This window comes from Gekko japonicus, unplaced genomic scaffold, assembly GCF_001447785.1.
Source record: "Gekko japonicus isolate JY-2015 unplaced genomic scaffold, Gekko_japonicus_V1.1 scaffold13, whole genome shotgun sequence".
In the NCBI taxonomy this organism is placed as follows: Eukaryota; Metazoa; Chordata; class Lepidosauria; order Squamata; family Gekkonidae; genus Gekko; species Gekko japonicus.
The window spans coordinates 2,272,097-2,299,147 of record NW_015172553.1 but is presented as its reverse complement, the minus strand read 5'-3'; the positions used below and the strand labels follow the sequence as shown (position 1 = coordinate 2,299,147).

The 27,051-nt window shown below is 47.0% G+C and overlaps 1 protein-coding gene across 2 annotated transcripts in view; it reads right to left on the bottom strand.

Annotated features, from left to right (window-relative positions):
- Positions 1-26,336, bottom strand: part of LOC107118773 (hexokinase-2) — a 66,383-nt gene extending 40,047 nt beyond the window's left edge. Inside the window, exon 1 of one of the 2 annotated variants that reach the window (XM_015421134.1) lies at positions 26,194-26,336. In XM_015421134.1, coding sequence (XP_015276620.1) covers positions 26,194-26,241 — 48 coding nt within the window. In that variant the 5' untranslated portion in view covers positions 26,242-26,336. Of the gene's footprint in view, positions 1-8,904; positions 9,092-26,193 lie in introns of those variants that run through there. The other variant, XM_015421133.1, reaches the window with a different exon arrangement.
- Between the last annotated feature and the right edge of the window lie 715 nt (positions 26,337-27,051).

The following is a 27,051-nucleotide window of genomic DNA, read 5'->3' as shown; positions in this document are numbered from 1 at the left end:
ATACATACAAACCCCCAAATTCCTTAAGGAAACATGTTGCTGACCTCAAGGTGGGGCCTGGGGCTCTCCTGGAATTGCAAGTGATCTCTAGACCACCCAGGGATTGGTTCTCCGGGACAAAAATGGCAGCTTTTAAAGGCAGACTCTATAGGGCCACATCCCTGCTGAGCTCTGCCCTCCCCTCCCCAAAGACACCACCCACCCCCAAATCTCCAGGGAATTCCTGGAGGGAGATTTAGGGAACTGGGACTAGGGAGGCTTTGCTTTTAGTCAGGAGCCAGTGTGGTGCAGTGGTTAAAGTGTAGGGCTAGGATCTGGGAGACCCAGGTTCAAATCCCAGCCACACACACTCAGCCTAACTCACCTCACAGGGTTGTTGTGAGAATAAAATGGGGGAGAGAAGGGAATTATGTAAACTGTCTTGGGTCTTCTTTGAGGAGAAAAGCAGGATATAAATAAAGTAAATAAATAGTCTTCCGAGCCTGAGGGCAGGCAGGATGTGGAATGGAAGCCTGATGTTGCCCTGCTATACCTGCTGTGGCCCTCCTGTCTGCACTACAGACTCCCCAGTAGCCTTCAAACAGCCTGCTCCACTGACCTCTATAGACTTTCAGCAAGCCCAAATGCCAAATCTCCTTATAACAGAGCACTTGTAAGAGAGCAAGGACTTCAGGCTCACTTCCAGTCTCTGTACCTCAGAGCTGACTCTGAGGCCCACAAAGGACAAGCAGCTGTAAGGAGACCCTTTGACGTTCTCCCCTCAACCAACTAGTCAGATCAGGCCCTTTGTGGGCTCTTCCTGCTCCTTTCCAGGCTGTGCCACAAACTCTTCCTTAGCCTGCGAGCTGAAGCTTTACCAATATTCATTGAGGCACTTAACAGAACAAACCCTGGCTTCTCTCCCTATCTGGGAGCAAGAGCAACATGGGGAGAGTCCTAATTTAAAGTTAAACACAAAGAGGTAACACAAGAGAGGAGGCAGGGCTGCTTTCTTTCACAACCCTCTGGCAATTTGAATAAGGATGGGTATTGTGTATGCGAGGGAGAGAGAATATCATTAACTTCCTGTTAGTAGGACTCCTCCCTTCATGACAAATAAAATAAGAATGGGAAATTCTACACAGCTCTTACAGTCAAACAACCCCACCAGCTAATCATTCAACCATTTCCCATCATGCTGATTCAAGGAACAGGGTCACAAGATAGCTTTCACTTAAGAAGCAAACCTGTTCACAGGGCTCTTAGCTGGGACTGTAGATCTAGGAAATGAAGCAACACATTTTCCTTCACACAGCAATTGTTCATGATGCTCTTTGTGACGCTGGGGGGGGGGCTTTGCTCTGCTGCTGTTCATATCTGGAAGTGATTAACTCATCACTGCTTCTTGCACATGCCAGGCCTTGGAGCAATTGTCAAGAACCCTAAGACAAGAACCATGGGAATACCAGCAGGAAAGACATGGGGGGGGGGGGTAGTTGACAGAGCAAATCACCGGAGCATCCCTCTTAGGTACGATGAGAGGACACTTCTGAAGCTGCTACTGGGTTCAAAGAAGTTAACAGAGTACACCAGTTTTGCCAGTTCATAGGGAATATTGTTTTCCTGCAAAGGGGAATGCCACAGCAGAAGGTGCTTTTCATACTTGACAAGAGCTCCCAGCAAGAATGCTACCCACACTTACCTATCAGACCCCTAACTGCAGCCATACCTAAAAAGAAAGGACTCAGCATTTAAAATTCTGGCCTCTGTGAATGCGCAGGGGGCACATCTAACAGACATAACTAAAGACCCTCTCAAGAGCCACTATTTTAATAAGCCCAAAAGTTTCTCACATAGCTTACCTACCCTGCACAAGATTTGCCAGCTACCCAGCTGACATATGCCAATACATAGGCCACAAATTGCCATGCCATCATGCAATAAGTGTGCATGGCTTGCACTTAGCAAACTGCTGTGTGCTCTACACCTACTTGGCACTTTCCAGGACTGCTCTAAGGGCTGGTGAAGCTGAGCATCGTGCAGAATTAAGCTCTTTCTGACCTCAACCAGAATTATGCCGGATACTCCTCCAGTCCTCTCAGGACAGAGGGCAAGTCCATTTCCGGCTTGACTCATTCCTCCCTCTCTTTGTTAGCCTTCGGCTTCATCTTATACCATTAAGTACATTTGTATGTATGCTCTATGATGGATTTTCTATATACAGTAAGAAAACCAATTGATCTCCCCAGTCAGAATCTGCAGCCCCAAAAGCATCACAATCTATCCTTTCTCAGGATTCTGCATTCTTTGTAGGTTCCGCCAGGGAGTATTGTATTTGAGATTCAGAAGGCTTGCATTCAAACCCCGCTTTGCACAGTCTGCTTAGAAAAATTATCTTGCTGCCATTATCTCACTGAACTTCAGAGAGAATAAAAGAGGTCTCAAGTAATGACCTCAGGTTCACATGCTCTTAATATTGTAGAGAATCTGCTTAGCCTAAAATGGATCCCTCAGTAATTAGAGTCACACTGACTCAACAAAGAGAAGACAGGAAACAAAATAAAAGTAAATTTGGAAAGCCATTTTGGTCATCAAAACAGGGGGGGAAATTAATTTCATCCCTCTTTGGTTGCCTTGGTTGCTTATTAGAACTTAGAACTCAAACACCAGTCTCAAACACCAGTCTCAGCCTCAGAAACAAAATCCAGCATAACTTTTCTTAACATTTCCATCCCAGATTATATCTACTCATGGTATACAGATCACATGACTTCTAAACGTAAGGTCACTGAGTCACATCGACACATGAACCTAAAAAATCCTAACACCCCTTTGGAAGGAAGGAAGGAAGGGAGGGAGGAAGGAAGGAAGGAAGGAAGGAAGGAAGGAAGGAATTTAAATAATCCCTGGATTATAAACCAACCCAGTTTATAGTTCAAAAAATAGGGCAGAAAGGTCAAGTGGCTTATAAAAACATGAATACAGGTGTCAACAGCAGCATCCCAAGGTCACAGTTCACAAGAAGCTCCAATTCCAACCTGATCATCCCACTCTTTTGAAACAACTTTGGAATACTGCTGCTTATCATCAACTACGATCAGACTGGTCAGCTCTCCTGAAGGACTTTGGAGACTCAGGCTGGAGGGATCCCATTGCTGACAATTCTAAGATGCTTCAAGAGTATGGCTTGCACCACCCATTAGAATCCAGGATTATTATTTTTTAAAGTATAAATTGCTAGTGGCCATGAGATTTCCAAAATATAATGGCAACAATGACTGAAGTGCTTAAAACAAAGAGAAACAGTTATTAGCATTCTTCCAAATCTGACATTTTCAGGCCAGTGTTTTTCCCCCGTGAACACACACACATACTTCAGAACAAAGTCCATGAAGACATAGTCAACAGTAGCAGTTTGCACCTTCAGTTTACATTATCTTTTTAGTAACTTTCACTGAATATTCACAGCAGTGTAAAGCAGATTATTCTTTCTATTACAGAGGGAAGACGGCAAAGTGTCCGTGACTCTCCCAGGACTCTCACTCCATTTAATAATAATGATACAAGCACAGTTTCAAAAGGTGACCAACTTCTGTGAGCTCCCAGTTCAGTTATGCCTGCTCCAAATTGCACACAATACCTTCCTGCAACTATCCCCTCCACCCTGCACAGGCAGCTCTACCTGCTGAGGTCCAAGCACTCAGGTTCACCAAGATATTTCCTGCACGGCTGGTGGGATGTACTGCAGAGAAAGTGGCAGTCCCCAACTCAAGTTGCACACACAATACACTTTAAAGAGAAGAGGCATACTGAGAAGTACAACATTTATTTCCAGAAAGTCATTTTAGATTCTCATCTTTCCCTCCTCCTGCAAGCCCACAAGCACCTTTTTGTGTCCCCTAGCAAGAGCGAAAACAGTAATTAGCAAAAGCCAAGTAATGGCCAGGAAGTTTCCAGGCTGTACAGCAGATTCTTACTTTTTGCACCCCACTCATTTGATATGGTCTCCAACCTGTTTTTACTCCCACCACACCATCGTTTTAATCATTATATTGTTAAATTCTGTGGGAAATTTGGTTGTTCTGCTACTGGGAGGCAACAGACCCTTTTGTTGTTGTTGTTCAGTTGCACAGTCGAGTCTGACTCTTCACGACCCCATGGACATAGGGCTGGCCAAGACTCCCGAATCTGCTTGTACTGACGAAACTGACATGCAGGAGTCTTACTGCCAGCCGAAATTGATTCTGCCCGGTTCGGCCGAATTTTTTTTTTTTTGCACACCCCTAGTCTCCTGTAACTAAAGGCATCTGAACCAAAACTGACCATTTGGGCCTAGAAATATTGACCAATGCAAGAAATCAGTATTACTCTGGTCTTTTTACCCAACGTGCCCCAAGCCTTAAGCTCCAGAACCTGGTTTCAAGGACAGGGTTTAGTCTTGAAATGTACAACTCCAGAAACATTCAAAAGGCATTTCCCTCATCACTTTAGAACCACACCCACCTCCATACACAACAAGGATTAGTGTATAAGGTTTCCATGTCAAAGGGTGTGTTTCCAGGCAGACTGAAGACCCAGCACCGCTTGTTTTAGAAACTCACACAAGGAATTCTCTGTCTCTTGAAATGAACAACTTCCCTTATTTGGGGTCCTGCTAGGTCAGCGCTCTGCGACCCACAGCTCTAGAGCCAAATGTCACTCAGTATGGAAACAAATATGATTCTTTAAAAAAATTATTTAAGATAAAGTATACTAGAGGAGTAGGTGGGATACTAGAATGACCAGTATGTGAAGAGAAAGGCTGGCATAGATGTATTATGAGACTAAAGGGCTATTTAAAGATGCTTTACAGAATAGGAAATTATAGAGGTAAGCAATTGCTAGCAGTCCAGGCACAAACCATGCATAGGTTAATGCCAGTGCACTAAAACACAAAGAGCACTCAGGGTGCTCCTGTGCGTATTTATTACATATCATGAGACATCGTGTGTCTCACTTTCTAATAAAAGACTCACAACAACCAGTGTTTGGGGTACAGAAGCTTTATAGGTTATTAGCCAGCATGTCAATTATTGAAAAGTATGCAGACGGAGAGTGATTTCAGCTAAGCATACCTTTATTAGGTTCAGGACAAAGACAACTGACCAGCTCGCAGGCCGGTTTATATGCGTTCAGAAAACCCGCCACCAAATACCCATAACCACACCCCCTACTCCTAATAGGCTATTTACAGTAACCGGGTGACCATTGGTCTCCCGGCTGGAAAACTAGCCCTTTGATAGGGCCAGCTAGGATCCTTCAGATCCTTTGTCTTTCGACTCAAGCTACAAATGGTTTGTGCCTGGCCAGCCCGGAAAAGTCCGGGCATGTCAGGCTGAATACATTACAATTATCAATAATGTTAAGTGGCATATTTTCAATTATGCAGATAGGCTTTCTCATACTGGCTCCTTCTGAATGTTGATGTAGGTTGGCTCTTTAATTATTAAAGGCTGCTGGCCCATGCTAGTTAGCTATTGCAGTCACAGTCTGGACTGCCAAAAAAATGAGACAACAATTGTTAATTAAGAGAAACAGACAATTACTTTTACGAGCCTGAAACGTCATAAGGAACATGTGAAGTTGCCTTACACTGAGTCAGGCAGCTGGTCACAGTCAGTATTGTCTACTCTGACTGGCAGTGGTTTTCCAGGACTCAAGCAGAAAGATCTTTCACATCACCTAGTACCTAATCCTTTTAACCGGAGATGCCAGGGATTAACAGTAGGACTTTCAGCAGGCAAAGTAGATGCTCTGACCCTGAGCCATGGCTCCATCCATAGCAGTGCAATATCCTCAATGGGCCTTTTCAGTGATGTCAGAGCTTACAATTTAGGACTTTAATAAAACATCCCTTGCGCTGAGCCACTGCAGAGGAAAAATCAGTTCCTACCCTATCCTGTGGTTCTCTTCTAATGGGAAAAAACCCTCTAGATCATAAGAGGACTCTCAGCCTTGATTTCCTGCTGCTGTCACAAACTGCAAGCTTGTAAAATAGTGTTAACCAGCTGTTCACTCTGTTTGTTTGCTTGTTTTTCAGCTGAAGGACAGCAACCCAGGTACGTTCATATGAATGCAGCATTGGCATATTCACCATTATTCAATTCCTGCCTGGGCAGAAATTAAAACCAAGGTAACTCTGGCATTTTGCAGTATCAACAACAAAACACTACACTGGTGTTTTTAAATAAAAAGAACAATGATCAGAGAATGGAAAAGAGATGCAATTTAACATCTCCATCTACATCCCTTTAAGACTTTATTTTGATTGGCGGTGATAGCAATGATGCAGGCCTTTCTGCATACAGATTTAAAACCTGCCCACTCCTACTACCATCATTCAGCTTGTTCCTGGATCCTGGCTCTCCACCCCCCTGCTGCACAACCAAGAAAGGGATCAGGAAATGTCATAATATTTTGCCCTCTAAGAGTCCCAAATTAAATGTCACCGTCCAGAAATATGAGATGGTCCCTTGTGCGCCAAAGAAACCCAGCTTCCCTTCTCCTACCACAATGGGATGTTTTTTCTCCCAATAAACCCTGGAAACCTTCCTCCATGCGACCTAACTTAACCCCAGTTCTTGTCATAAATAGATCCTATGCCACAACCTCAGCAGCTCTCCCGTTAATTCTGGAAGAGCTACACACAAGAGGAAAGCAGGATCACTAAACTGAAACAACCCCTGAATGAAAGGAAAAGGAGGAAATGAATGTCTTGCAGTGGTTCACGAACCAGAAACAAAGCCCCAGCACTGATTTCCCTCTGTGACCTTGTTCGAGGTGAGTTAGCTTTCCCTGATCATTTTTATTTCCTTTAGAGAAAGAGGGAAACACCTGTGTGTGAGGGCACAAGAGAGAAACTCTCAGGGAATACCCCCCCCCCCCCCCCGTCAAGGACAGAAGCCCAAAGAGAAAGCAGAAGTTGGCCCTGTTTGCATCAGCCTAGCTACCAGCTTCCTGTCTGCCTACTTTTGTGTGCAAGCTACAGGACGCCTTTGCCATAAAGCAAAGTAAGATGACAACACCATAGAGGAAACAGGCAGATGAGGCCCAGTGAAAAGTTTTCCTGTTCATGCAACGACCAAGGGAGCCTACACAGCTGCCGTGAAAACTCACACGGACCCATCCGAAATTATGCCCCGCATATCTCAGCCCCCAGCACACTTCATCTTCCCTGTGCTTGCAAGTTTTATTGAGACTCATTATAAAGTTAAAACAAGGATGGAAACCCACATGCTAGTGCATGATGTAATCACCAGCCCACATGCAAGGCTTTATCTCTAGACAGACAGCCCAAACCCTCTACACCAGGGTGACCTTTGCCTGAAATATCAAGTTGGTGTCAGCTGACGGCAGTTACTTTTCGATTACTAGAAATGCATCCTGCATGCTCCAGTGCACTCTTCTTTACGGCACTGAGTTTGGAGCAGAGTACCTGCAAGTCATGATGTAGACATTGTAGAGGACTGACGCTGCAACGCTTCAGTTAACACCAGGGCTGGAAGCCACTGCAAGCAGAGTCACAGTGGTATATGCGGTACTACTCCAGGAAAGCTAGTGTTGCAATCAGTGTTCCCTCTAAGCTGAGTTAGTGTGAGCTAGCTCACAGTTTTTTAGCCTCCGGCTCACGCATTTTTGTCTTAGCTCGGGAAGGATGGCTCCAAAGCAAACTAATTTATGCAGTAGCCAAATCGCTCGCTCACAACTTTAATGCCAGTAGCTCATAAAAGTAGACTTTTTGCTCACAAGACTCCACAGCTTAGAGGAAGCATTGGTTGCAATATGTGTTAAAGTGCCACTAGAATCCTGCTTATTCTTGCAGAGAGAGAAAAGAGGCACAGCTACTCCTCTGGAATTCTTCTTTCCCCACTCCCACGGCCTCGCCCACCACAGGGCTGCCAGATCCTTAGAAATAAACGAAGGTTTTTGCAAAGTTTTGAGAATCAAGCAAGTTTTTCAAAGGTGGTCAAGATTCCCAGGGGGGAACAATGTTACTTTAGTGCCTTGAGGCTCCAACCCATGTTAGTCTTCAAGATGGGGGGGGGGAGGAATTCAACCGCACTCCCACCAGCCTGTGTTATTGGAAAAGAGCACCTCTGGGCCAGACGAGCCTCAAAATGGAGATGGGTGGGAGGAGAGGGAGGCGCCGCTTTCTCCCAATCAGAGCTCTGCCTCAACTCCGGCGGAAGGCAGCAGGAAGAGCTGAGAAGTTAAGCTCTACCAAGAAGGAAATTCCCTTCCAAAACTGCATTATCCGGCTCCCAACGTTCATGGGGGAAGCAACCCCACTCCAGTATCTGGAGCCTGGAAAGGAGAAAGCGAGCAGGCACACAGGGGGAAACCTCAGGTTAGACATCCACTGGGGCAGAGATGCTCCCCCTGCCTCCCTTCTTTTTAGTTTAGCTGAGTTACAACTCTCCTCTCCTCCCTTCGTCATAAATTCCTTTGACCGGAAGAGAGGAGCCGACCACGCCAAACGCAGATCGGAGCACCCGTCTTCCTTTCTCCCTCGCCCCCGTCCCAGACCGGGAAAGGAATCTCAGCACAGGCGCGCGCGCACAAAGCCCCCCCCCCCCCCCAATACACGCGCGCGTTCCCTTTCCGGCTCTCCCTCCAGTGCCCATCCCTAGTGAACTCCCCTATTTACCGAAAGTGGGGGGGAGCAGCCCACACCAATCTGACCACGTGTAGAGCGCCCCTCGGGTCTTCTTAAGGAGACCTTAGGCAAACGTGAGCCCCGGCACCCATTGGCCAAGAGCGGAGGACTAGCCGGCAGAGGGGCACAAAAGCCTCGCCTGGCGCCACCTTCCGCCGGGGCTTCGGGACAGCTGCGAGGGGCGCTCCACCCTGCCTGCCCGCCCAGCCCGGCGAGGGGCCCCGGCTCACCCGCTGTACTTGGTCATGGCTCAGCTCGGTGAAGAAGTAAGCCAGCAAATGGGAGGCGATCATGGTCGATGCCGAGGACGGGCGGCGGGGCAGGGACCAGCGGCGCCACGAGCGCTCTGCCTTCTTCCCCCTCGGCGTGGCGGGGCAGGAACAAAGTAGCCGGCCGGGGCTGGCGGTCCCATCCTCCTGGGCCCGCTCCCGCGTGACGCGCCCAGCCCGCCTCCTCCCATTGGCCCTGGCCGGAGGGGTGTGTGAGTCTCGGCCCCAGAGGAGGCAGCCCGAGAAGGGCGGCTGCTCGGGGAACTCCACGTGGAGGGAGATGGTGGGCGATGCGAGGCCTGGGGGCGCCGACTGGGCCGGTTCGAAAGCGCCCGCTTCCCCTTGCTCCGTCCTGAGTGCTGCTCACAGCCCTGCATGCTCAAGCCAACAGCTGGGCTGGTGCGGTACAAATCCCCGGCAGGTTTGCTCTCTTTCCCCCCCCCCCCCGTCACGCCCTCAGAGGGAAGCCACACTGGGCTGAATGAAGTTCGTCCCCCTGAGTTATAGTGATCCGGAGATCTTGGGCCAGGTGTGGTACTCCCAGCGCACACCTCCATCAGAGTGTTCAGCTGCTTTCGTTGCAGTTCCGACAGTGGCATGTGCGAAGCTCCCCCCTCCGCACCTCTTTTTTCCAACTTTTCTGCCGCCGTGGCTCAGAGCCCTTTACAGATGAATGGGGAGGGGGGATTGCAAACGAGTCCGTAAACCCGAAAATAAATATAGCCCTTCCTCGAGAGATTAGTGTTTAGGCTTCCTGGTCGCCATGCAGAGGTGCGCTGAGAATTCCCTGGCCAGAGTTCCCGTCTATTTTTTTATGAGAAACTTAAGTACTCAGGAGTGGACACGGAAGACGCTTCCCTGTCGCTTTGTCCCGGGTCGAGTCTGCGAGCCAGTACACTGCCAACCATGCACAGGAAGCAAGAGCAGATCGAGCAGCTAAGATTATGGCTGCGGTTGCACACACTAAATAATCCATTTTCAATCCACTTTCACTGCATTTTCCAATTGGATTTTGCCAGTTCACACAGTAAAAATCCAGTTGGAAAGTGGACTGAAACTGGATTATTTAGTGTGTGTGACCACAGCCTATGAAGGTTTGTTGTTGTTGTGTTGTTTTTTTTAAAGTAAAGCGATTGGTCGAATTGAATGTATCTTTTTGAAATTTTCTTAATGTGGGGGTTCGGGCAAAAGCATGCACGAGTGGGGGGGGGCTGTGGGGTGGCACACGGGAGCATCAACTCCCTATTTACTGTGTTCCAAAATCCACTTTCCTGGGCCACGTGCGTGTCAAACGCCATCTCTTACTGCTGTGGAAATAGCGTTAGGTTTTTGGGAGACGCAGCCCGCGCTTTCAGACGTATCTGGTTTGTAAAACCTGAACATTTGGACCAGGCGCCCAGAGGAGGAGCACCTGCTTCGCGTGCCAAAGGGCTCGGCTTCAGTCCCGGCGTCTCTGATCACAATGCATGCTTTAAAAGAAACTGGCGAAGCAAAGGATCGGCGCGCACGGGTTCAGGGAGTCCTTTAACCGTGGTATAACTCGCATAAAGTAGCCACACTTGCTTAGTTTGCAAGGCACAGAACAGCAGCCTTTTTGCTGGAGCAGCGACTAGCTGCTTCGCAAGGTTTACACGACTGTTTAAACGAGACGCTGAGCCCAATCGAAAGCGCCTGAGCGGGTGGCAGCAACAGGTGCTTGGAAAAAGCCCTTCTGGAGCTGTTGCTCAGGTAGACGGAGCCGGAAAGCCAGACTGCTTCATGCATTGCGCTCTCACACGACAACTGTGTCCGCGATTAATCAAGAGGATAACGGAGAGAAGCGCCAGCCACTGTCCAGCCGAGACAATGCCTGGCTGGACCCGAACCGCTCGTTTCCGACCGAGGAAAGGAAGGGGTGACTTTTCAGCTCCGCCTCTCTCGCAAACGCATCAGATGATTGGAGGGGGGGGGGAGGCATCTCTGGCAATGCGGGTGGCGGCGCCAGCTGCTGCCTCTTCCGTTCCAGGGTTCCCCGAGGTCTGCGAGTTTATCTGGGGATCTGGTGCTCCGCCCCGCCTCGCCCTCTTCCTCCCGCCCTCGGCCTGCATCACCAGCGTTGGGCTGAGTTCCAAGCCGCCTGCTGCGTGGCGGAGCTGGCGAGCGTGCGGCGCTGCACGGATGGCATCTCAGCCAATGAAGCTGGGCTGGGTCAGGTGTCCCCGCCCTCGGAGTTCTAGTAGAAAGCTGGGCCTCTGAGCCTGTGCAAGGCGCCTTTCGCTCGCCCCGGGGCAATGCTGCGCTTCGAAGAGGAACGCCGACTGTGTTCTCGGGGTGGGGGTGGGGGGTGTAATCCTGGTCTACTCTGAATTAAATCGCTTTGCATTCAATGGGACTTTCTCATAGGACTGCAGTCTCCGTCTGCTCCATAATACATCCATTAGTCTGTGGGATGCTGGGATAATCTTTGTTGGCCACCTGCATCTCTGGAATTGCTCTTTAGCCATATTGGTCTGCAGTGCAAAGATTCAAGATTCTGTTTCACTATGGTGGCTGATAGGCAATATGCCAGATCCTCTCCACATCACCATCGCTTGTCTTGTCTGCTGTATGGTGTTTGGGTGCCTTGCTGGTGTTCCAGGTTCATGACTGTCACCCAGTCCAGGACAACACGATGCTGTAGTACTTAAAGCCTGTGTGTGGCTGGGGTCCGGACTCAAAGGGCTGTTGGCTTTTGGCCTGAGCCCATGGTTCAGAGGCCGTGGCCTTGGCCAGATGGAATCAGCTGATGGACAGGAGTCTAGGATGTCTTCTCTGCTTTTTGGCCTTTGTTTTGTATATTGTGGTTTTTGTAAATTTGTTTAAATGTGTATTTTTGTAAGCTGCTTTGGGTCCTCGTTGGGAAGAAAAATGGGATAAAAATACTACATAGATGCACTGAAGAAAACAGTGGCCGTGCTGGGTCAAACCAACGCTCTCTAGTCCAGCATCCTGTTTCGAACAGTGGCCAGCCAAATACCCTAGAGATGCCTACAAACAGGGCAGGAGCCCCTCTGCCTGACTGCTCCTCAGCACCTAATAATCAGGCATTCTGCCTTAGAACCCAAAGGCCTCATTCAGTTGTTATGACTAACAGCAACATACCTATCCTCTACAAATTTACCTGGTCCCCTTTTAAACCAATCTAAACCAGTTGTCAACACCACATCTAGTGGCAGTGAGTTCCACAAGTCAGCCACCTGCTGTGTGAAACAAGATGTGCTTTTGTTTGTCTTGACTCTATTGTCAATAATTTTCATGGGAACATCCAGAGTTTTCTGATGGTTTTGATCACAAACAGAGACTACACAGGAATCACCAAGCATGTGAGACCTGCCTCCTGTAGAAGAATGAGGAAATAAGAGAGACTGAGCTACCTAGGGAACACCTCAGTGCTCAGTTGCTTTAGAGAAAAGTGTCCTCTATTTATTGGAACATGAAAGGTCATCCTTCTACACATTTTTATCATATAAATTAATTGCAATGTATTGTCCAAAGAACCTGAAATTCAGTAATTTATTTTTAAATTTTATAATTAATTGATTTTTTTTTAGTATTCCTGCCCTTTGGATGGATCACCACAGAAAGCCACTGTACAGGGATTAGCCCACCCAGGCCAGTCCAGGAATGGGAGGGAATCCTGTACTTTTCAGTACATTAAACAACAAGCCACGAGACAGTCTGTACCATCTCTGGTCTTCACAACAATTTGCCACCAGAACCTCTTTTCACTAGTCCCTGCCTTTCCTAAGGGAGAGATTCCAACCCTTAGTTAGCATCTGGGATTTAACACAGTAGCAACTCTATCCAGAGATGCACACTCTTACCAAGGTAGCGTATGTGGTCAGGGTTAGGCACAAGACTTAGACTTGGAATTCAGTTACAACACCAGAGACAAATTAGCAATAAGAAGGATCTTTATTCAGTACCGAGCTTAGCATAGACTACCAGAGATTACAAAAATAACAGGAAGAAGAGTTCACTCCCATAGGGATCAAACAATTATACCCCAATTCCAGTCACAAATTAGATGTGACCATCAGCCAATTGCGAGTGGGCATGGGTGTGCCCAAGTGTTGGTTGCCATAGCAGCATGTGGGGATAGGCTATAAATTTGGGACCCCGCCTGCAGTCATATGACCCAAACTCCAGCTACTTCATTGTGTATGTGACTGGTTGCAAGTGGGCCAAAAAGTGTAGCCATGAGGTCTGGCATTTGGCATGAAAGTGTGAAAGAATGTGGGTTTATGGCATGGCTACTGAGGCCATGTGGCCTCACCATTTGACTTGCAACAGGAAATAAGACACAGCATGTTATCATAATGTAATCACAGGAGAAGGCATGTGGATATAGAAAGCAGAAAGCAATTTTTCTATACAGGCACTCTAGGGACATCTGGACAGTATAAATATAGCATCAATTCAGTTTTATGGTAAGCCATTACTCATGTGGAATAGGACTAGACAAGGGCACACAAGAATTCTTATTGCCAGGCTGTGTCATCTCTATAGCACTGTAATGATCTTTCACAATTTCTCATGATAACTCCAGAGAGGGAATGATCTCGCAAATAAGGAAGTGAGGCTTTTATGGCTTAGGCCTGATTTAAATGTGATGCTGGTGAGGCAAAGGGCTTTTCCTCTTTACATCTTGCTGCAATTCATGCAAAGCAACTATACATCCTAACTTTGCATGGTTGAGATCAGGTACTGTGTTGGCAGACTAAGCTCATAATAACTACTTTTCATGGGTAGCAGTTGAAATGAAGACACTGTGCAAGTGCAAATCTGACAGGTGAGTTATATTTTCCCTTGCTGCCATCACACTGAATTCAGGCTTTGGTTAATTCAGGCAACAATGGACCAGCCCATTTCACTACTCACAGAGAGAATCTCTGTATGTTACTGGAACCAAACCTAGCCCTATCCTAAAGCTAGGGGTAGAGTGGGAGGCCAAGATGGCCCTGGAAAAAACCTGCCACCCAGCTCTGCTCCCAAAACAGGAAGGGAGGAAAAGTTCCTGCTAACCCACCAGTCTTGTCTGAAGCACAGGCCATCAGGTCACAGTGGCAGCCGTATCTTATGCCTCTCTGCCCTGTGCAAAGTGTGGGCTTCTGGCTCGTGGTGGTGGCCTTCCCACCTCATGAAGGTCCAACAGGGGGCGACTTCCTTTGCCATCAGCCCATCAGGGCTTTCCCCATGGCCTTCATGGCCAATCCACCCCTGCCTAAAGTGGATCAAAACGGCCTTGCTGAAGCAGATCAAAGGAACATCTAGTGCAGCATCCTACTTCCAACAAGCAGTCAGCCAGGTGCTTCTGGGAGAGCTGCCCACTGGGTGTAACATTAGACCTTCCCAGTATATGGTATGCTGCCTGTTAGCATGGAGATTCCATTTATACCTTCAGGGCTAACAGCCACAAGTACAGTTCTCCTCCAAGAACTTGTTTAATCCCAGATTTAAACAATTTATGGCTGTGTCCATCATCACAACATCTTGTGGCCATGAGTTCCACAAGCTATTCTGTGCGGTGTGAAGAGTGACTTCCTGAATTTACTGTGAATCTATTTCATCGGGTATTATGACAGAAGGGAGAAAAATCCACCCCCTTTCCACATTCCTAAAAAGTTTATATATCTCTATCCTATAATCTTTTTTTAAAAAAATAGCCCCAATGCTTGAGCCTGTCCTTACAAAAAGGGTTTTTGTCCCCTTCATATTTCAAGACAGTGAGCATAGCTCCTTTAAGTGCAGGGTATCACAGGTGTGGATGTCATTTTATCTGTTCTGTGTAATTTTGTCCAGGGGTCATTTAGTAGAAAAGGAGGTTCAGGAGCTCATTAGCATAACTTATTAGCATAACGTATTTGCATATGCCACACCCCCTGACATCACCGGAAGTGTGTCAGAAGGCAACGCCCACTGCTCAGGCTCCACTGGACTGTTTTGAATTGCTAGCTATTGGGGGGGGGGACGCACAGATCTGCCCTCACAGATACCAATGACGTGCAACGGAGGGGCTAGGGGGGGGGGGGGGCTCTGCAACTTACCTGGCTGCTTCTTGCTCCTCGTGGCCTGACTGAGTGCTTCTGGGAGCAGGGGGCGGGGCTTGTTGCATGTGCCCGCCCCCTGGGCTTCTTACTGCCAGAGCTCTGCTCCTGTGCGCTCCCACAGGAAATGACCCTGATTTTATCTCATTCATTGTCCCCTCTGCCCAGTTTCCACTGACAAGATCAATATGATGCAGGCTAAATTGAATCAGGAAAACATGTCCTTTGCTTTTAAGTGATGACTTTAAAAAATTAGGATGCAGTGGGTCAGCGGATATACTCGAGACCCTTAACAGGAAATTTTGTTCCACTTTGAAATGGTACACGCAGCCTCTGCAAGTTAGCATAGGGGCACCATCCCCTGCTCTCCTGTGGAAAATCCACTGAAATAATCAGGAGCTCATGCAAAATTTCTGGGCCTATATAAATATAGGTCCATATGGTCTAGCATTCTGTTTCTGAAAATGGCCAACCAGATGCCCCCAGAAGAACTATAAGAAAGAGGAGATTCCCCCAATGACAAGTATTCAGAGGTACACTGTCTCTGAATACAGCCGTTCCATTTTGTGATCAAAGGATGGACATATCCTTCAGACTTAAGTTTTCCACCCCGGCACCCTTAAGGGAGCCCAAAATGTGCCACTGAGAACAGTCACATTTCACATCGTGACAAAGCGGGCTTCCCTGTTTGGAGGGGTGCCATGGTGTATCTGAGGCCAAAGGTCACAGCTCAGGTTGGAGGCTAGCAGGTTCACCCTTTCTTTGGAAGCAAGTGCTATTGAACACACTTGTGGTAAAACCTGCCCAACACCCTGGTTTAACCAGCATAGCACAAAGCGAAAGGGATGTTAGAATTGTTTTTGATTTTAATGCCTGGACCTGGGCTGCAGATTTAAACTGTCATAACTTTCATGTAAGGCCTAATTTAAATATGATGCTGAAGAGCCAAAAGGTGGCTCTCACACAAAGCCATCATTTCCAGACTTCTTTAAGGGAAGCTATGAAAGTTAATCACTACCCAAGAGTGTCTCAGAGCAGCTTACAAACTCCTTTCCCTTCCCCTCCCCACAACACACACCCTGTGAGGTAGGTGGGGCTGAGAGAGCTCTGACAGAAACTGCTCTTTTTCAAGAACAGCTCTTATCAGAACTACGGCTTGCCCAAGGTCATCCAGCCAGGAGCAAGTGGAGGAGTAGGGAATCAAACCTGGTTCTCCCAGATTAGAGTCCGCGCACTTAACTACTACACCAAACTGACTCTCCACCAAACTGGCTCAAGCTTAGCAGTGCCATCCTAAGCAGATTTCCACCATTGGGCTTAATGGGCTTAGAATGGTGTAACTCTGTTTAGGATCACACCGTAAGTATAGGCTGAACGCATAGGCAGAAATCTACTTCTTATTACATCACTTTGTCACTAATCTTAGGGCATTACTGAAGTAGAAAATTTTATTTGCTTTTATTTTTATTAATTTACTTCACTTATACCCTGCCATTCTCCCCACGGGGGATCCCAAAGCAGCATACATCATTCTCTTCTCCTCTGTTTTTATCCTTACTACAACCCTGTATTGTAGTTTAGGCTGAGAGAGAGTGTGAATAAACCAAGGTCACCCAGAAACTTTCCATGCCAGAGCAAGGATTCGATTTTGGGTCTCCCAGATTCTAGTCTAGTGTTGAACTGATTTGTTATGAGGGATGGATCTGACATAAATGTCACTTTGTCAGGCCAGGCCATGTGTGCCATAAAATGAAATGCCATGTACCAGAGACATATTAAACTGTATATAAAGGAGAGCAACTGGTAAGCTCTGAGCTGATATATCCTCACAGCAAGACCCCATGGGCTGGGAGGGGGGTGGAGAGGAAAACCCATATGGGAGGACTGGAGAGCCAGCGGTGCAGCACTGGGCAGACACTCCCACACTGCTTAACAGTTGCCGTTGAGGTTGTTCCTCCATGCTGAAGCCACAATCGGAGTGGCTCCACCCACTCCCCCCCCCCCAGCAGTCTCCTGTTCCCTCCCTTGCACTAGTTGCTCATGGGGCACATAAGATCCCTGGACTGGCCAGTTCCAACCCCCAGGCCTAATGTTTGACACCCCTCCTCTAACCACTACCCCAGGCTGGCTGTCAGTGTCAATGAATGACCACTTAGCAAACCTGGAGCCAATCCACTGAGTGGATGTATGTGAACCTCACAGAAATGGACTGAGCAAGAGCAGAGTGTTATGAATAATGAATGCTTCATTCTATTGGAAACTTTGTGTTTGTGTGCCCTTCAGATGCTGATCACCTCCTTACAGTTGCAAAATGACACAAGAGTAATCAGACCGGTTTTCAAAAGGTACACAAGACAGGCAAAGCTGGCAGCACTGGGTGTGGGTAGAGGGAGAGAGGCCTGCCATTCGGCTGTGTGGAAAAGCAGAGATCCAGGCTCAAGTGTTTGCGGTGCCACACACGGTTGCTCTGGGTTGCACATGCAGAGATATAAAGAATCACAAACACATGTAGCAGTACAAGATCAAGCGCACGCACTCCGTTTTCTGGGGACAGTTACCATTGTTTGGCACCTCACAAATTGCAAGCCCTGTATGCACATTGTATCGAACTCACATGCAGCTGTTTGTAAGGAAGAGCCAATGCTTTAAAAAGAATAAATAAAAACAGGGATGAGTACCTGGATAAATGGGTTCAATGCATGCATTCATCCAAACATGCATTGAATTCAACCTAAGAATTACTCAATGTACGTAAAAGAAAAATCATGTGAACACTCCACACAGATTTTATGCACATTCACTGTCCTGTATACATGGCTACCATCTCTGCAGTGTCTATGGTTTTTTGCTGGTTTTTTGCTTTTGTGAAAGGCCTTGTGTGGGCACGTCATCCTTCATCAATCATCTCCCTGCCCAAAAACTCTAAAAGTTTAATCTGTGAATGGGAAAAGAATCTGTCATGTCTCTGGTGAAGCAAATGCCTTTAAATGTATGCATGTGGACGTGTAAGATGTATATACTGCAAAGGCTGCCATTGCTGAACATATTTTAACCCATCAGTAACCTTCTTTTAGTCTTCTGGGACAACTGTATCTTTCTCCAATACAATTAACAAGAGCAAGACCTTCTACTGGCTTGTAAATCGGTGACATTCCACCTGTCACAGAGGGCCAGAAAGCAGTATGCAGCAGGTATATTACAAACTTAAGCAATGTGGGTGGAAGCTTTGTAGTCAACTGCATTTATTGCATGTGTCACCTTTATTTTACTGCCACGTCTTCTACCTTTGTAGCCAACTTTCTATATTGTGGTTTTCCAAGTCTGCAATCCTAGCCCGACTCCATTGTTTATAGAAGGTATTTGCTGTTTGCTTAATAGATTTTTATGTTTTGTAATCTGCCTTGAGTCTCAGCAAGCAACGTGGACTATAAACAAAGTAAATAGAATAATTTTGCATGCATTCACAATAATCCATACAATACAGTACTGTATCAGCAATAGCCTCCTATTGCTGTGGGGGGGGGGGAGGGCTGGGAAGACAGTGGCTTGCAAAGGCCACCTGATGAGCCGCATGGCAGACACTGGAACTGGAAACTTCCTGTTAGCTATATTGTACCTGCTGTCAATTTAAATGTTGGATTGGATCCAACCATTCCTTTTCACTGGTGAGACAGCGATCATTGCTTTGACCACCAAAAACATGATGTTGGGGGTCTTGGGGTCTGTGTGGACAAAAGCCATGTAACAAGGAGGGGAGTTGGGTGAGATTAGGGTTGCCAACCTCCAGGTGGTGACTGGTGATCTTCAAGTGACAGAGATCAGTTCACTTGGAGAAAAGTGCAGCTTTGGAAGGTGGACTTATACCACATTAAAACCCCTCCCCAAATCCTGCCCGCCGCAGGCTCCACCCCCCAAATACCCAGGTGTTTCCCAACCCGGAGCTGACAACCCTGGATGAATCTGAATATCTGTAAAAAAAAGCTGGCTGAATCCAATTATTAAACTTTCTGTAGGTGAGTAGATGCAAATGGGTGTGAGCAGCAGGGACCTGTCTGGCCCCTGCAGTCTGGGTGCTTGCCAAGGGTTCCATTCCATTCTGTAAAAGACTGTTCATTCAAGGAACAGTTCAATCATAGGACTGAACACAACTGGATTGACCAAGAGTCGAACAGAATGCATTTCCTGCTTCCCTCTCTCCACCCACCCCTGCTTTAATTCAACTGAAAAGTCCCCCCCAAGCAAAAGCATAGCTGCCTCACATGCCTTCATCATAAGAAGGCTTGCAAGGTTGCAGAGGATTCAGGGGGTGCCACTCTGAGACTGCACCCTGCCTCACCAGCATGCTAAAAGGCCAGCATTGTTGCTGGTGCAGTCAGGCCAGCTCTGTCTCCAAGCACTGTCTGCTCATAGACCCCAGAAATTATGTGTAACATTAGAAGATGCAGGAAGGACAATGCTGCTGGTTCATAAGCCTTGGCACCTGAACACATGCGCTGGGTTAGAACGAAAACTGGCACTGGCCCACCTCACTTCACAAGGTGAACGAAAGGCCAGGACAACATTCCTCCTGGAAGGACTGCGGGCTAACCGGGGCCTGCACTCTCTTGCTGCCAAGGAAGGCAAGGCAAGCAGGCAGCTCAAACTGTGCTGAGCCACTGCTCAGAAGCTGCAGGCCTAGAAGGCCAGACTGGTCCCCGTTGCACTGAAAGCTCAAGCAGCCTTTCTCGCTTCCTGGTGGGTGGATGCAGAGCCCAAGCATGGGGAGGGGGCAGGCTGCAAGTTCATTACCACCATAACCTGGTCTCTTTCAGAGTGTACACAGGGTTGCCCACTCTGGATTTGGAAATACCTGGGGATTTTGGGGGTGGAGCCTGGGGAGGGCAGGGCTGGGTTAGGGGAGAGGAGGGACTTCAGTGGGGGTCTAATACCACCCTCCAGAGCAGCCTTTTTTCCCCATGGGAACTGATCTCTAATGTCTGGAGGTCAGTTGTAATAGCAGGAGATCTCCAGACCCAACCTGGAGTTTGGCAACCCTATGTAACAGGAGAGAAGAGAAGAAGAAGAGATTGGATTTATACCCCGCCCTTCACTACCCAAGGGAGTCTCAGAGCGGCTTACAAACTCCTTTCCCTTCCCCTCCCCACAACAGACACCCTGTGAGGTAGGTGGGGCTGAGAGAGCTCTGACAGAAACTGCTCTTTTTTGAGAACAGCTCTTATCAGAACTACGGCTTGCCCAAGGTCAAGAGGGAGGGAGGACCTTTTTACAGGCTAGTTCCAGGGAACTGGTGCCAACGACGTCAGGACTACAGTTGCCCCAGGTTGCAACTGACCCAGTGGCACAAGGAGTGGACCTTGAAGTCCTTGGTCTGGGCTCAAGACTCAGTTGTCAACTGGCCTGGAGAAAAATGCCTTGATTCTTTAATCAAAGTTTAATGTGTAGAAGTGGACAGCTGGATCCTTCCAGGGCAAGCGGGTAAATCACATCACCTGGTATTTGCTGCAGATAGGGTTGCCAGGTCCCTCCAGCCACCGGCAGGAGGTGAGAGGTAGCGTCGCCAGATCCGGGGAGGGGGGATCCTGGAGATTTGGGGATGGAGCCTGGGGAGGACAGGGACCTCAGTGCAATACAATGCCACAGAGTCCACCCTCCAAAGCATTCATTTTCTCCAGGGGAACTGATCTCAGTGGTCTGGAGATGAGCCGTAATTCCAGGGGATCCCCAAGTCTCACCTGGAGGATGGCCTCTCTAGCTGCAGATCAAACTGATACTAAAAGGACAGCTAGAGGGACCAGTTTAAATGCTGGCAACAGTATACCGGACTCCTGGAGCTATGCACTCCCCAGCCTCAGTGAGTCTGGTCTGGGCAACACACACAGCCTGGCGTTGATGCTACAGGCCAAACCATACCTTACAATACAAACCATTAGGTCAACACACTTCAGTTCTCCATTGTAAAGTGGCCTCGGAAGGAGACAATTTGTCGTAGCAAAACAGGGTGCCCAACAAGTTCATTTCCTCATGATAGTCCTACCCCTCCAAAAGTAGTTCAGAAAAAGAATTGCAGGAGGAAAGTCCACCCCGGGCAAAATGGCTGCCTTTCTGTTGGAAAGCTTACATACGTGCACACGCACCCTAATACTTCCAGGTTGTTTTGCAATGGAAAAGTAGCCACCAGGCAAATATTGCAGGTGCCTGCAGGCTGCCTAGTCATGCATCGTGTCAATGCGGGTGAAGGAATAGGGTTGCCATCAATGTTCCCTCTAAGCCGTGGAGTCTTGTGAGCAAAAATTATACTCTGTGAGCTACTGGCATTAAAGTTGTGAGCAAGCGATTTGGCTCCTGCATAAAGTAGTTTGCTCTGGAGCCCTCCTCCCCGAGCGAAGACAAAAATGTGTGAGCTGGAGGCTAAAAAACTGTGAGCTAGCTCATGCTAACTCAGCTTAGAGGGAACACTGGTTGCCATCCTCCAGGTGGGGCCTGGAGATCTCCTGCTATTACAACTGATCTCCAGATGAAAGAGATCAGTTCCCCTGGAGAAAATGGCTGCTTTGGAAGGAAGACTCTATGGTACTGTACCCTGCTGAGGTCCCTCCCCTCCCCAAACCCTGCCTTCCCCAGGGTCCCCCCCCCCGAAATCTCCAGGTACTTCCCAACCCAGATCTGGCAATCCTATGAAGGAAGCATGCAGCGGGGAAGGCGGAGAGAATGCAGAAAGACCGTTTGTGTGCTCAGAAGCTGCTGTTCCAGCCCTGCTGCTCCTTCAACAGTGGCTCAACCATTGAGCAGTTGAGGGGCAAGTAATTCTTATTTATTTATTTAATTTGGCTTCTATCCTGCCCTCCCCGCTGCAGCAGGCTCAGGGCAGCTCACAGCATTACTACAGATAAACAATTTCTCAGGTAAGATCACAATGAATTAAGTCTAAAAACCTCCTCCAGTCTAAAATAAATTAAGTCTAAAAAAAGAAGAAGGCGCTTGCCCCCTACAAGGTTGCCAACCTCCAGGTGGGAGCTGGAGGTCTCCTGGAATTACAACTGATCTCCAGCCTGCATAAATGTATTTATTTATTTATTCATAACTCTTATTCCACTTCTCCTGGAGAAAATGGCTGCTTTGGAAGGTGGACTGCACGGCGAGGTCCCTTCCCCTCCCTAAACCCCACCCTCCCAGGCTCCACCTTCAAATCTCCAGGTATTTCCGAACCCAGAGTTGGCAGCCTTAGCCATCGGCAGCATATGTAGGATGGGGAACTTGTGGGGACACAAAGGAGTCATGTGGAAGGGCCCAGAAGGCCAAGAAGAACGAGGAGAAGGAACGGTGTGGCCTTTCTCAAGGACTCCCTTCTCTTTCTTTTCCTCCCCTCTGGCCCACTTTGCTGCCTTCCCCCTTTATTCCTCCGGCCCTGCCAAAGAGCATTTGTTGTGCAGCTGTCAAAAGTGAATCTCCTGATCCAGAGGACAGTTCAGATTGCGAAAGAGAGCTGTAAAGCATACACCAAAGAATACTGGCCGTCATTCGGAATGATATATTTGTTTGTGCATATCATTGGTAGGGGTTGGCTGTAGTTACTAAAAACAGAGCCTTCCAAACAGATCTTACACAGTTAGCTTTGGCGTTAGCAGGGGAACCAGGATCCAAGATGCAAAGCTGTCAGCCAACAATCTACTAAAAGTGATTTACAGAGGATCTTGGAGCACATACTTGCATGGGGGCCCCCCGCAAATGTTAGGTTCATGTTACTGGGCCACTGAATATGGTCAAGGTGTAAATGCAAATCCATCTTGTTGATTCATGTAGCACATTTTTATTCTGTCATTCCTCCAAGGAGCCCGGGACAACGTATAATAGTCTCCTCTCCTCCAGTTAACTCTCACAACAACCCTACGAGGCAGAATGGGCTGGAAGAGATGGACTGGACCAAGGTCACCAAGCAGGTTTCCATGGCAGAGCAAGGAATCTGAACCCGGGTTACCCAGAGCCTAGTCAACATTCTAACCCTTACATTGTGCTGGCTATTTTCCAGCTAACTACTGGAAAACTTCAGGACACATGGAGAAAGAAAAACAGCAGTCAACTCAAAAGTGAAACCCTTCCCATACAGGAGAATTCAGTTCAAGCATCACGAACCCAACCTCATTTTGCACTTGTAAAAAAGGAATGCATTTTTTTCAAGGGGGAACACAGTGCACCAGATAATTTCTTTTTAACCTGTACACTGACTGTCGTGGCTAGAAAATTTTGCTTAATACCATTACACCATAGGTTCAAGGTTCTTTATTGATTTGGTAATCAACTCCATTGGTGTTAATAGGAAATACATACCTACCTGTAACCCCTCCCCCATGAAATTCTCACCCATTGTAGTCCTCACCCAAGAGATCCTCCATGTCAAACTACAGACCGAAAGCCTCCCTGTTTTAAAAATCAGTTAAAGGCAATAAAGGGCATATAGAGCAAGCATATAGATGCACTGGGATGAGGTCTTTCTCTTTATCATTTCACATTGCTGGCATTTTACTACAGGTGAGGCAGAAGGGTATTAAACCCTACACACACCTAGGAACACCTGAGCATGGGGTCTTTGCAGTTCTCCATTATTACCAATAGCCCGGGTAGTGCAGGAGCCAGCAAGTGATATGCAGGAATCTCAATTCAAGTTTGGCAAGCATCTGACCAGTACCATAACCAGAGACGTCTCTTTACCCATCCATCTGAAAAGCATTTAGCCCGATGAGTAGTTCTGGATAACTTGAAAGTTTGCAGACTGTTCTGTGTCATTTCAGTTGGTGCTAAGAAAAGGTTTTTGCTTTGGACCAGTGCAACTACCCACAGCCTTGTGAAATGGTTAGGTTTATATTCAAGCAGATGGTTTTTGCCTCCTTTCCCTAAGGGCAATGTTTTTCTCTTGTGATACATGATAACCGAAGCTTGTATTTTCAAAATACCACCTGATGTTGCCAAGAAGGGGAAATAGCTCTGGCTGAGCATTATCAGACCACTGTGATCTTACATAACCACTTTTGTCCTTGGTCCGGACAGTATTTTGTAAACAGTAATCCAAAACTCTAACCCTGTATATTAAGCCAGTCACATCTCTCCACCCCTCTTCTTGAAAAAAAAATGAGGAAACAAGGGGAATGGTGACCGAAATAACTTGCTCAATAGCCTCACACTGGGTAAGAAGAAAAAACTGAAAGATAATCCTAATTTCTAGATCTTTGGTTAAAATCAAAACACACCTGCATGGGGGATAATAATTTAATTATAACTATTTACTATTTAGCTGAAGCAAAGGGAATGTTGTTGGTCCTGGCCAAATCATATTCATGCAAATTAAAACCAAGCATGTCAACCAGTTAAAGTGAATTTAGCTAATTAATTCTCTTTATATTTAAGTGATCAATTAATTGACTCACTAGAAAAGATATTACTAAGCCTCAATAGCAGGTGTATTTTTAAGGCTATTAAAATCTAACCATTTAACACAAATAATCAATGCATTCTTGGGGAGATCCTCTTCATTACTTTGCCAGAATCATGGAGTTGCCAACTGGCCTGGAGGAAAATGTCCTGTCCCTTTAATAAAGGCTTAATATGTGCAAATGAGCAACTGAAGCATTTAATGGCATGAAGGTACATAACATAACCTGATAAATAACATCCTATTAAACCTCTATTAAAGGGACAAACCATTTTTCTCCAGGCCAGTTGGCAGCTTGAGAACCAAGAAGAAGAAGAGATTGGACTTGTACCCCGCCTTCACTACCCAAAGGTGTCTCAGAGCGGCTTACAAACTCCTTTCCCTCCCCACAACAGACACCCCGTGAGGTAGGTGGGGCTGTGAGAGCTCTTGACAAAAACTGCTCTTTTTCAAGAACAGCTCTTATCAGCACTGCCATTAGCTCAAACCCGCCCTGCACGAAAATGTTTCCACACTTCTGAACTCCATCTCTTTGGCAAGAACTGCACCAAGTTACCTTCCCAGTAACTAATATGTACTAGGAATAATTCTTATTAAATATGAACCATTTGTTGCATAATTATATGGGAGTAGTTTTCTCTTATTGCAATTACATGCTTCTTTTACCAGTGCTTATGGCAAAACTGCAACTCTTAATGTTACATAAAGTAGCAGCAGAAGTTAGAAATACTTCTATCACGGGAGAGGGGAATTCTCATTTCACTAAACTAAAGTAACAAAACTGCCTAAACCAGAACTGTCTGGGAAGAGATTGACTTATACCTAGGGGTGCCAACTTTTAAACTGGTCCCTCTAGCCATCTATGTAACAGCAGTTTGGTCTGCAGTAATCATCAGGTGATATTATATACCTCCATGCCATGAAAAGCTTGAACTGCCCTTTAGCACACATTAAGCCTCTTTTAAAGGGACAGAACACATTTTTTTTTCTCCTTGCCAGTTGGCAACCTTAGTTATGCCTGAACCAGAATCCAGCTGGGAAATACTAACATCCTGGTTCTGTTAGCAGAATGTGCCTCTCCAATGCCTCTTTGCAGGCTCCAACTTAACCTAACATGATTAAAATTCCTCTATCACATATCCTTCTGGAGATTACTGAATTAGGTCTACAGAGACATGAGTTCAAATCCGCACTTGTCCATGAGACAAATCCTTTGGAAACAGATACGGGTATCAGTATATCCCAATGTTCCCCAGGCAAAGCAGAGAAATTAGAGCATCTTTTATTTCTTTTGCTAAAAAAAATTCCCTTCGTTGATCTCCATATTTCTCTCACAGTGTCTTGCTGCAAAATTGAGGACGCATAAAAAGTCCATATGGTGATGGGGGGCAGGGGGGCATGAGCTGAACATTCACCTTGCAAAAAAACTTACTTGTATGTCCAGAACATTTCAGAAGCATCAAAACTGACAGAAGTGTCCAGGAAATCTGGTTTAGTTACCAACAATACTATTTTCACATTGGTGACCAACTACTGGCTACTCTTTTTAAAAGTTTGCCTTCATGTGAGACTATCTCCAATGACATGAAGAAGTTCTACTGACAAGAGAATTACTGAATGCTGGAAATTGCATGTGTGCTCATGTGCCTTCCTTTCAGAGGCTTGGTTTTGCAAGAGAGGGGCAAATGCAAAAACCCAATAGATTTCTTTCCCCCACAACAAAAGAGGAATGGTTCCAAGTTAAAAACTGTACCCCCTTACCTGACCGAGAATCTCCTGGTCCTTCTCATCCAAGTCTATTTCAGACATCGTTTCCAGTCTTTCGGAAGCAACTTTGAACAGTGTGGTGACTGGTCTGGATTTCCCTCTGGAAGGACCTGCTCAGGATAGTTGTTAGTGCAGAGAGTGCAGGAACCATCTATGACTCTCGCTGAGAGAGACCCAGCAACGTCAGGGCTGAGATCACTGGCTGTGCGTGCGGGAGATAAAGATGGGATCGTAGCAGGCGGCAGTCTAATCCTGGAGCTGGGGGGGGGGACGCGGCGGGGGGGGGGGGGAACCATTCATCTCTTTGCTGAAAGAGGAGAGCCAGCAGTTTAAAATAAGTTCCAAGGCATCATCTTAGAGGTGCTGGGAAAGCCACTGGCAATCCCGTTCTGCTCCAGTGTACATTTTGCACAGGAGGCTGAAGTTGGTTCCTTATTCGCACTTCCTTATTCATTCCTTAAAAGGTAAAGGTTCTCTTGCTTGAAAGCCAGTCGAGTCCGTTACTTATTCGTGTAGTCATTCACAAACACTAAGGAGAGTGAGTTGGAAAGCTCTGAACCCCAAAATAAGGTCTGGACCATCACATATCATATACCCCCACATTCACAGGACTCTTTCCTTCGAGGGGACATATGCTGTATCCTGGTCCAAAGCACAGTTCTGGTGCCAGCTGCTCCAAAGTGTAGTGCCCCTAGGACAATCACACAAGCAGACACTGGGGCCAGCCTGCCCCCCCAAAAAAATAATATTTGGACCACCCCAAATGACACATCCTCACACTCTGGAGACTGTGTCCTGCAAGGTGGCATAAGTGATGCCTGGTCCAAATACCGGTTCTGATGCCACCAGCTT